A 12,305-nucleotide genomic window follows, 5' to 3' on the forward strand; every position below is an offset into this window, starting at 1 on the left:
ACAACTATAAACTTTTCCAGATACATTTACCAAACAGTTAATACTCCAGGCACTGCTGGCTGATGTCATGAAACTATGTTAGGCAAGAACTGCTCAGAGATGCAAAGACATGGGATCCAGGAAATAAAGAGCCACGAAAGAAGTTAGAGGATGACAGCTGTACAGCAGGGGCCTGGAGAGGAACCAGGCCAGATCCCAGTAGGAGAGGACTCTAGGAAAAGGGACACTCCAGGAAAAGAAAGTAGGGTAGGGCAGTCTAGACAATGCTTAAAAAATTTGAGGGGGAAAAAAAACCAAAACCAAGTCTGTGATCTTTGCCAAGCTGTGCAAGAATAAGAAAATGTCAACCAAAAAGTATATTTAAACAGTGAAAGAAAACAAAGGAAATGTGATTGTCATTCAAAAACAACATAACTCTTTAAAATGTTAAACAGAGTTCCCATACCTTAGCAATCCCACTCCTAGGTATATACCCCAAAGATCTGAAAACATGTCCACACAAAAACTTGTTCACAAATGTTCATTTCAGTATTATTCATAATAGCCAAAAAGCAGAAACTATCCAAATGTTCACTGATGAATGGATAAACAAATATATGCATATTATTCAGCAATAAAAAGTAATGGAATAACAATAAATGCTATAACACAGATCAACCTAGCAGACATTATGAAAAGTAAAAGAAACCAGTCACAAAAGGCCACATATTTTATGATTCAATTTATAAGAAATATCAAGAACAGGGAAATTCACAGACAGAGAGTAGATTAATGGTCGCCTAGAACTGGGAGGAAGGGAAATATGACTACTACTGGATACAGGGTTTCTTTTGGAGCTGATTAAAAATATTCTAAAATTAGATTGTGGTGACAGTTTCATCACTCTGTGAGTACTGGATACCACTGAGCTGTATACCTTAAATTAATAAATTTTATGGTATGTGAATTACATCTCAATAATGCATTTTTAAAAAGGAAACGTAATCACTGTACACTGTTCACTTTTGCAAAGAATACTGCTTGATGTCTAGATAGAGTATTAATCATTTAATGATTTAAATAAAATAACTAAAAATGGTGGTATAGTTATGTTAGTAAGATAATAAGAGGAACAATGGAAAAGGCAATGGCACCCCACTCCAGTACTCTTGCCTGGAAAATCCCATGGACGGAAGAGCCTGGTAGGGTGCAGTCCATGGGGTTGCTTAGAGTCAGACACGACTGAGCGACTTCACTTTCAATTTTCACTTTCATGCATTGGAGAAGGAAATGGCAACCCACTCCAGTGTTCTTGCCTAGAGAATCCCAGGGATAGGGGAGCCTGGTGGGCTGCCGTCTACGGGGTCGCACAGAGTCGGAAACGACTGAAGCGACTTAGCAGCAGCAGCAGGGATGACAATGAATAATATCAAGAATAGTTTTAAGAAGCAGAGAAATATCATACTATTAAAATTATGATAAAATTACTAGAGGCAATAGTTATCATAGCTAAGAGTGCCTCTAAGAAACAGAAATGAAGTTAAAATTCCATAATAAGACTTTCTGCACTATTTGATTTTTTAAATCATATGATACAGTGGATTACTGAATAAAAACATTTTAATTTTTTAAGACTAAGGAATGCTTGGTTTAGAAGCAGAATGAAACCGTGCGCTCTTAAAGAGGTAAAAGGCACAGGCTTCATTGACATTGACGCACTCTGCGCCTCTGATCTCTCAAGAGAACAGGTTTACTCATCTAAGATGTTCAAAAAATGGCAAGTTAAAGGAAGAGTATCAATTACCTTTTGTCTTTTTCTTTACCATGAAACAACTATTTCCAGCAAGAAAACATATAACATCTATATGACACTATAGATCACTTCTCAAATACACACAGAGTAGCAAATAATTTAAATGTGCCGCTAAGTATTCACGGGTCATGACTATTATTTCACCTCTTATGAAGAGAAGCACTCTCTCGTTTTTGTATTTACTCTCCATCTAACTCATACTCAGAAAAATTAGAGTTTGGTGATCTACTAGAATGAAAAACAATGCTAATTTTCTAGAATAACTGATTTAAAGTTTAACATCTTATGCTAAAGGAAACGTTACTTTAGGTCTGTATACACAAAATATAATTCCATAGCAGAAATAACCTGTAAAAGTGGCTCAGCTGGTAAAGAATCTGCCCGCAATGCGGGAGACCTGGATTCAATCCCTGGGTTGGGAAGACTCCCTGGAGAAGGGAAAGGCTACCCATTCCAGTATTCTGGCCTGGAGAATTCCATGGACTATATAGTCCATAGGGTTGCAAAGAGTCTGAGCGACTTTCACTTTCACATGGAAGGATACCTAAGAAATTGGAAGGCTGACTCTCTAGGAAAGAGAACTGATAGTTCCTTACAGAGCAGGAGGAGGAGAAAGACATCACTAAATACTTTTAAAATTTTGAATCATGTGAGTAAATCCCATTTTTAAATGCAAAATATGTAAATAAGACAAGCATGGAATTGTCTATCATACAGCATCCAATTAATACTATTATTGTGGTTGTTACTATACATTATGTAAATATGAAATACATATACATATTATTGTTAAAACCCTACAAACTCAAAGTTTCCCTCTTTCCTTCAGAGTTTAAATACTGTGTAAAATGTGAAAGCTTTGAAATTCCAATGAGATACCAAATGCACCCACAATACTGTCAGTCTGGTGCCAAAAGCATAAATAACTCCAGCACTTCTTTAGGTGCTGCCTCTACAGACTCAAAAGTCTAGTAGTAGCAATTTGACTCAGCTCAATAACTTCCACACAGATCATGAAGACAGTGCTTAATCAATTAAAAAGAATTAGCTGATTTTATGGAATAAGGGAAGTAGAGGGAGCTACATTTTTAAAACATAGGTTAGCCTGCCTTGGAAAGAAATCTGAAACATCTTCTCACTTATATTAGTCAATTAAGCCCTTAAGAATTTCTTCCCTTATAGCTCAGATGGTAAAGAATTTCTTAGACCTTCAAAAGAGAAAAAAGTACTTGATCATGACTGTTCTTTTTCTTCAAGTTAACAACTAAGATATCCACCTTTTCAATTCCAAAAGTGTGTTTGGTAAAATTACTCTAACAGCCAATCATAAGAAAGATTACATGACTCTATGCAGTGCTTTCTAAGTATTCCACAAGGATCAACAGAAGGTATGAGCATATCAAAATCCTAACAGCAACTCCATATATACAAAAGAAAAAATAAGACAACAAATCTTAAATCACATAAAATTCTGTTGCTGAGAAATAATATATAGATGGACAATGGAAGAAAGAGCAGGACATGATAGTCTGGGGTAGCATACTGAAAACTTCAGTATCTTTAGCCGTATCACTGAAAATCAACCAGAGTTGGTCAACCAGACAGAGATGATCGAGTTCTCTTCCTCATCACGTCAGTAAAAAGAAATGAGAGGCTGTTTAATGCAGTGAGAACTTATTAGAGAACCCCAGCTAACCAGAAGAGACTTTTCTGCCTTTCGTCCTTTTAAAAGAGTGAAGTTACTATAATGTGACCTTCTTGAAATCAAAATTTTGAACAATTATCAGAGTGATCTCCCCAAAGTTTTATAAGGCTACACCAAGTAATCCCAATAGTCTAAACTTTTCAGGTGTAATGCTTAATACCAGTGTAATTCATTCCCTTCTAATTTGCACTTAAAAAAAAAAAGACAACTGAATGATTCAGAACTATGTGTTAAATGAAAAATGAACTCAAAATAAAAGCCGAAAAATAACTTATAAGGAAAAGTGCATGCACCATTTGTGGGAGGCTTTTCACTGCTCAGGAACCTTTTTGGTTCACTTCCTGACTGTAAAATACCAAACAATTCCAACAAGGTGATACTCCAAATAACCCAACTGAACACTGATGCATAGCTGTTATTCTTTAATAACAATAACAAACTGTGAAGGTTCACAGTTCCAGACAAAACAAGTGTCCAATTGATACTTGAATAATTGGTTGTGTACATACAATAATAAAAAAAGTCCTCAAGTTTGCTGTCAAATATTAAAAGGACGAGTAGAACACTTCACAATCTATAGGAAGAGATGGAGAGAAATAATAATCCTTAATAATGGCTAATTTGGAGAATCACATTTTAATATTACCTGGAAACATCAAATTTACTGTGGACAATCAGTACTTTTCAATAAAAACTAGTGCTCCAACTGAACATTAAACAAAAAATATACATATACACTACTTATTTTTCTTTTTGTGCTGCCATAAGCCTTAACATTTTCAATTCAACCTTTGTCTTAACAAGTTTTCCCTGAAATCTTAAAAGAATTGAGAGGTTTTTTCCCCAATATAAGTATTGAAGTACTATATTTGCTAACAGGCATGCCCGAAACTAATTTCAACAGCATTACTAATCATGTAAGTCTTACACAATCACTGCTAAATTATCAATGAAAGACTATCCTAAAAGCAAAGGTAGCTTATCTCTGGAATCCAAGTGTTAACATAACCGCAATCCATTCTCTATAAAATATACAATAAAGGAAAATCTAGAATCAGAATGCTTATATTTGAATTCCATTATAACAGAAAAATTTTCCGGCGAGGTAATCTTGGACAAGTTGCTTCCCCTCCCTAAATCTCATTTACCTATCTATAAAGTGAGAATAAAGGTACTAGCTACTTTTTGAGTTGTAATGATTAAAGTGAGCAGCTGCATTTGGTAGAGTGCTTATTAGCACATAATAAACATTCAATAGGCATATCACATGTCAATCATGTATTATTCATGGCCCCTTTTAATTAAAGCAACCTAGTTATTTTTGGCTTCCTGAGACAAGGAATTCAACATGATACAATTAATGGTAATGAAAAATGAAGTACTACTGTTAATGCTTTGCACCAATGTTACTAATATTTTTGCCTGCCTTCCTACCTACCATCTCTTTGGCTTTAGGGCATACTTATTCAATACTAGGCCTGTAAATTCATTTAAATTATATCACCATCTAAAATGTAAGTTCTGTGGGAGCTCCCTGGTGGCCCTAGCAGTAAGAATTCTGGGCTGTTACTGTCATGGCCCAGGTTCAATCCCTGGTCCAGGAACTGAGATCCGGCAAGCTACACAGAGCAGCCAAAAAAAAAAAAAAAGGTTTAATTTAAAAATAAAATACAAATTTCTAGGAAAATAATATGTCCTTCGTCAGGAATGTTTACTTTTCATTATTAAACTGATCTGAAAGTACAATCAAGAAATTAACAACTCCAGACTATGTTAATAAGGGAAATGTTAAAGGTTCATATTTGTGCCATTGTTGGTCATGGTATCCTGAAGACATGGAAAAGGAAAAGTTGGTTTGACAAAATTAGTTTCAAAATAACCAAAACATCACTGCCTTAATACAACCAAATTAAAATGCTTCTAAGGAAAGTATTTAATCCAAAAATATAAGATACAACCATTTATGGAATTTCAACTTGCATTTCAACTTTGAAACTAGACCTTTCTCCCCAAAACATAAGCACAAGTGAGAAAAGCGACTGTAAATTAAGAATCCAAATCTACAAAGTTATGTCCTTGTATCTTAGGCCAGACCAAGTATACTACATACATAGATATAAACTGAAATAATTTACTGAATGTCCATTGTGTGCTGACTATTAACTCATTTAAAAAAAAACCTAGAATAAAAACTGTAATAATAAATAGAAATAAACACCGATTTTTATCAATTTAATGATAAGAAACTTCTGGGGAAACAAATTGTTCTCCTTTATGTCAGGTTTTCCTTGCTTTTCTATTCACATGAGAGTATGTGCTCAGTCCTGTCTGACTCTTTGGGACCCCATGGACTGCAGCCCACCAGGCTCCTCCGTCCATGGACTTCTCCAGGCAAGAGTGCTGGAGTGGGCTGCCGTGCCCTCCTCCAGGGGATCCTGCAGACTCAAGAGATGAACCTGTGTCCCTTGCACTGCAGGCAGATTCTTTACCATCTGAGTCACCAGGGAAGCTCTCTATTCACATAGGTCTTCACATAAATAAACATTTCTATATCACACTCAACCGAAGTCAAAGACAATTATATAACTAAGGATGATTTGTACAACCCAAGATAGAAGCAAAGATTGCAACCTCTACTTTAAAATCAATGAACCATGAAAACATTTCTATCCTCGCAATCATGCAAGATTTCCCTCCTCTCCACACCACTCCCTTCAACTGCCCCCCCCCTCAAAATAGGCTACAAAAATGATGCTAAACATACCAATAAATTTATTTACTCATGGTGATTATGTTCTTAGTAGAACAATATCTGGGAAATCAGGTTGGTCCTGTTAGTAGCAGATATAATCCCATCACACCCACATGCTCTGCCCCTCCATTCTCCTCTTGCAGGGTGGAGCATCACAAGAGACTCCACAGTCCCACAGCCTGCCCACTATCCCATGAGTGTTAAGCATGGAACTGTGGCACAGCCTTCTCTATACATAAAGAAAAAACACACACAAAAGCAGACCTCCCCTGATCTCAGAATCTGCTGCTGACACTTAAGCTGGCTTCCCCAGCCTGCCTGTCTCTCCAAAACAGTGTCTCACACTGGCAACCCAAGTCCACAACACGGGGCAGACAGCACAGGGTACAAGTATGTGATGATTTCCAGCTGAAGCACACAAATGAAATGAGAAGATGTCACCTCGTTTTCTAAACGCAATTCCCAATCAGTCGTGAATTGATTTATGAATCTCTGGGTTCCCTTGTGCCTTTAAGTCATTTCACAATTAGCACTCTAGGGGTACATTTAACAAGACAGCATGCAATTCTTATACGAGGGTCTAGTTTTTTAACAACTCTGGAAAGGTCTGGTTGGGAAGGGAATGAAATTTTAACGAAGATAAAATTCTGGTTTTCAGTTTCACACATGAGCTCTCTTTCACATTGGAAAATCTAGAAACTAGTGAAATTCTAATAACCTGATTTTTATATGACACAAAGAGATTAAACTCTCTCAGGAATAGAGTAACTCTAAGTTGCCACCTACTCTTTGGCTTTAGCCACCATGCAACTAAATACTGCACAGCAATATGCAACTACTATTATTCTCTTCACTAAAGAAATTTGATATAAAAAATCCTGTATGAGGAAATAACTTCTCATGACTTAGCTAGGCAACTAGCTAAATTTTCACTAACAGTTTATCAAAAAGACTTATTACTAATATTTTAATAAAAAAATCACCATAGCACCTTACTGCCTCCATTTTGAGTAAAATATCATGTGACTCTACAGAAGAACTGTCTAGCTATTAACATTTATCTAATAACACTTGAATATGAATGCAGACCAAAAAAAAAAAAAATAGTTACACAACATTGAGGTTTAAAAAAAAAAATCAAATATACTCTTCTAAACCGGATGAACACTTAGCACAACCAAAACAAAACACAAAAAGTAAATAAATGAATAAATCAACTTTTAATTTCTGCTGAAGTCTGCATATTAACATTATTTTAAACAGCAAGGTTTACCTAAAATAACCATTATTTATGAAACTAGTTTTAAGAATGTACCAAAGATTGAAGGCTGTATAAAATACCTAAAATGCTTATGTTACAGCTTAGTCCAAAAAATATTTTCATTGTTTTCAAATAAATTACCATCGGGTTATTATAACTAGGTTTCAAGTATGAGGTCTTTTGAATTTACATTAAAAATTATTTTCTTTTTGAGAAATGGAAAGAATATAAATAAAAACTTTCAGTTTACTACTCCTGAAAATAAATCCAGCATTTCTAGACATAGAAAAATTAGAGACAGTGCAATAAACAAACTGTTAAGTTAAATACGATAGCCAGTAACCAACTGCTGTCTGCTGAATTTCAAGAAAATCTAAATATTAAATTTTTAAAAAGTGAACTCATCTATCCTCCCATCTCAGCACTTTCTCAACTTTCCCATTACAATCAACAATATAACTTGGCGGTCAAATCTTCCAGACCAGTAACATCAGAATTTATTTTTAACTCCTGACTCCTTCCCAAATACTCCCCCCTTCAATCCAATCCAAAGTCCTACCAGTTCATTCACGCTGTCTCTCAAATGTGTTCTTTTCATCCGATTTTCAATTTTGCTTTATATTGCCTCACTATTCACAACATACTCTACTACTCCCTAAAAGGGCTCTGACGTCTGGTTTCTAATTCATCAACTTTGCTGCCCAAACCATCTTCAAATATTTTGTTCAGCAACCTATAGTAAATTCCAAACTCTCTTGAATCTCAACCATAATCATAAGCCCCCTCTGCTTTCCATCAGTTAACATATTTCTCAAATTCCATCTCTTCTTATTTTCCTATTTAGGCCCCTTTTATTCAGATTTACTAACCTGCTTTATAAATACAAAAATACAAAAGTCACCATCTCTGTGCCTCTGTCCATTCTGTCCACCTAGAATCCTTTATGCTTCTCAATATAAGTTACTGCCTCCTTTAACACCTGCCTTAAAACATACCTCTGTAAGAAGTCTTCTCTCCAAGCCATCTACCTCATGCCTTTATTTTTTGTTCCTCTGAACAAAGTATTCTATTTGCATTTATAATCTTGCAGTCATCATATTACTGTTTTCACGTTTTGTCCCATAATCTGCCTCAAAAACTGATAAGCTTTTCAAGGCAAGGACTATAATTTCTTATCGCTTAAACAGGGGTCCCTTAGAACACCAGCATTCCAACAAAGGCTTTCTTCCAAAATGCATTTAAAGTTACGGTTGTCAAAAACACGTAGTCAACACTGAACTCCAATCTTTTAAATGTTAAGCTGACCTATATGGTAACAGAAAAGTCAACATTTTCACCTGCACTTTGCAAGAGTTACTCCATCTTCAGTCAACATCCACAAAGGATTCATAGAAAATCCTGTGAACTAAATGAAAAGTCCCCAAATTTAATATTATTAGGTATCCCATTCTGCTCTCTGAATAAACTAATCACCTAAAATTGATTTCAAGTGGTCTTTAAACCAAGATGAAAAACATCCTAACACTCCAGTACCACAAGAGGCTCTTAAGGAGCTATTATAAGATTTGCTTCATCATAGCTGAAAATTACCCCAGAATTTTAAAATATTCCTCTCAAATGACCCCATGAAGTGCTTAGAAAGCTTGACCATTCCCTGAAAGATGCATCATCAGCTTCCCTCTTCACATACTCTGCATTCTGAACTAGCTAGTCACCAAAAAAAAAATTTAACTCTCAAAAATAATCTCCCATTCAGCTATTACCTTAGACTACCCTGTTTCAGACAAGTTCCAAAAGCCACCATGAACTGAAATCCTGAGTTCAAGTAAGAGTGTTCATTTTATAATCAATTTCACATAACAGCATATACCTTTTTTAAAAAAATCTCAATTCAATTCTCTCCTTCTTCTAAGCAGTAAAACAGTTTTTCTTTGCCCTCATTCATGCCCCTTTCTGAAGGAATAAGGAAACTATAATAGATATTTTTGTCTAATTCTTTAAGTATATTTAAATAAACTGACATTAAATATCACATAAACATATCCATAACTAGAGATACGTTAAAACACTGGATACTGAGTATACCAAACACTCAAAATAGACTTTTTGAGCACAAATCTGGGAAGAGAGTATAGACGTCTAGCAACAGCCTTGAACAAAGCCCAAATACCTCTATTAAATCTGGGACCACAACCTTCTGCAAAACCTATGATGATAAAGTCTAAATCCGTATTCTTCTAACTTCATAGCCTTATCTGAATTCGAAAGGAAAACAATGCGAGAGTATTGTAAGCAGTCCTAAGAAGGAACATCTGAACTCTAGATCATTTAGCAAGTACTGAAAGCAATGGCACCCCAAAGCTGAACTTTAATGATGAGTCAGTGACAATTAACATTCAACTTACTATTTAGCAACATGACAATATAAGCCCCATTCAAAACTCGGACCTACTTTCAAGTTACCTTTTGATTAAACATTAACTCTATAGTGGTAGATTGGCAATGTCAAAACGGTAAGGTTAAGAGATAACATATTAAACCGCGTATCCAATTTAGAACAATGCATGTTGAGATACTACTGCTACTGAGTATCTATCAGCGGTACCCGTCCCTTCTAAAGAGACAAATCAAAGCTCGCCTTCCAACCGAAATGTGGTTACTTAGCGAGTTCATCTCTGGATTAAGAACAAACACTTTGTATAGTCACACAAGTAAGAAAGAAATGTTAGGAGACGGTGACATTCACCTCTTCCATTAAGTATACAAAACTATGGTAACCCTCGAGACCTGAGCGAACTAAACTATCCCTCATTCCAAAAGACACACTCTGGAAAAGCACATAATGGTTTATGAGTCTTGTCCTTCGCTTTAATCAAAAGGATGAGCAAGTAAACACTTCCATCACTATTTTAAGGTGGAAACACTCAACCACTTAATAAAGCTGACTATCAATTGCTAGAAAACTGTAAGAAAAGAACTAAGTTTCAGACAGAATCATCTAAATAAAAATCCCATTCCCCCGATTCAAGGTTAATGAGACCGGAGAAGGGATATGGGAGGAGGAAAAAAGGAAGCTGCCTCATCCTTGACTGAAGACAGGTTTTTGCCCTTTCCCATTACCTCTGTTTTATCAGCAGGTCTCGTATTTTAAGATCCTGGTATTTCAAAGTCTCTTATTCAAAGGGGAGGTGGAGAAGGGGTGTAAAATAAAATCAATACTCACTGCTAACTTTCATGCTGCCAAAAGCTGAAGGCTGCTGCACTGGCTTGCAGCTCTCCGCAAAGGAGGTGGTTCTGGGCCGCCCTGACATGATCACTCTTTTACCGAATCACCTTTTTTCCTTCCTTCCTCCTTTTCTTCCTTTTGTTTTATGTTGGGGTGTTAGGTTAATGATAAATGCAGCATTAAGTTTTCCCACAGGAAAAAGACTTCGTCCTCTTGCCTTTTCACTCCTTTTGTACAGCTATTTAAAAAAGCGAGCGATGTATTTCTCCTTGAAGACAGATCAGTACGGATATTTAACATATAGACGATCCGGGGCTGGGAAAAAAATACAATTCTTTCCCCTCCTTTTCCTTGGAGGGCAGAAATGGGTGGGAGATCCTAAAAAATATATATCACGTGAAACGGGGACAAATACTGGATTGAAAATAAGTACTCTGAATATTATATTTTCCTCGGGGATTTTTTTTCCGAGTCAATGAAGAAGGGAAGCGGCGGAAGGATCACGAGTCTCACGCTTGAAAAGAAGGGGGGATGGGAAGGAGGGAGGGAGAGAGAGGGAGGGGTGGCTCGGAGATGCGTCGGGAAACGCTGCGGCTCCGGCAGCGGCAAGGATCCGGCGGGCTGACGGTGGGGGCCCGGCGAACTGGAAGGCGGCGGAGTCGCGAGTCAGTCAGAGTCGGGCGGTGGCGGCGGCTCTTCCCCTCATTGCGCCAGGAGCAGCTGCAGGCGGCGGCTGGATCCAGCGGCCATGGCGGCGGCGGCGGCGGAGGCAGCTCCCTTCAGACCCCAGGCAGCGGCTCCTCGACTGCTCCCCATACGCCGGGGACATGGGAACCCGGCAACCGCTTCCGTCCCTCGGGGGCCCCCTCCCCCGTCCAAGGCACCAGCGCGGCCGCCCTCCCGCCCCTCGCTTCTGCACAGTCCCGCTCAGGAAGTGTCCGCGCTTTGCCCCCAGTCCGGAGCCCTGTCAGCGGCTGCGGGGTCGGCTCCTCCTCGCTTCCTTCCTTCCTTCCTTTGTCACTCGGCCCGGGCGGCGGCGGCGGCGGCGGCGGCGGCAGCAGCAGCAGCAGCAGCAGCAGCACGAGCCCGCATTCGCCCGGGTCGGGGGCTGCTCTCTATGAGGAGTGCCGTCTGCGCAGCCGCCTAGCTCTTCCCCACTCCCCCTCCCCCCTCCTACTCGTCCTCCGCCTCCTTCCTCCCCCACCCAGCCTTACACCGCCCAGCGCCCCGCCGCCCGCGTAAGAGGCGTCTGGGAATCGCCGGCCGAGCGGGGCGTCCGCCCCCTTCGACAGGGGAGCCGAAACCCGAGCGGAACCAATCACGGATGTCGTTTGTTTGCGGATCCTCCCGGAAAAAGCCGATCGACCTGAAGAGCCAATCAGAAAGTGTCGCTGGAAATTCACGCCCAAGGACGGAAAATGCCGAAGATAGCCGACCGAGGAAAAGGTGGGTTCGCCTTGTTCTGTGGCTGGCTGGAGGAGAAATTCGGCAGTGACCAATCAGAGTCGCTGGCCCTCAGGAAAAGCTTGAAGAGTTAAGGACAGTGAAGCCCGGAGTCGCTGGCGAAAC

General features: G+C 38.7%; 1 protein-coding gene across 6 annotated transcripts in view; it reads right to left on the reverse strand.

Annotated features, from left to right (window-relative positions):
• The window catches only part of GSK3B (glycogen synthase kinase 3 beta), a 215,096-nt gene extending 203,181 nt beyond the window's left edge, over positions 1 to 11,915 (reverse strand). For 2 of the 6 annotated variants that reach the window (XM_069554995.1, XM_069554987.1), the window contains exon 1: positions 10,734 to 11,915. In XM_069554995.1, coding sequence (XP_069411096.1) covers positions 10,734 to 10,821 — 88 coding nt within the window. In that variant the 5' untranslated portion in view covers positions 10,822 to 11,915. The remainder of the gene's footprint in view (positions 1 to 10,733) is intronic. The other 4 variants (XM_069554977.1, XM_069554971.1, XM_069554962.1 and 1 more) reach the window with 3 other exon arrangements.
• Positions 11,916 to 12,305: the final 390 nt, after the last annotated feature.

Source organism: Ovis canadensis, chromosome 1, assembly GCF_042477335.2.
Source record: "Ovis canadensis isolate MfBH-ARS-UI-01 breed Bighorn chromosome 1, ARS-UI_OviCan_v2, whole genome shotgun sequence".
NCBI classification, from domain to species: domain Eukaryota; kingdom Metazoa; phylum Chordata; class Mammalia; order Artiodactyla; family Bovidae; genus Ovis; species Ovis canadensis.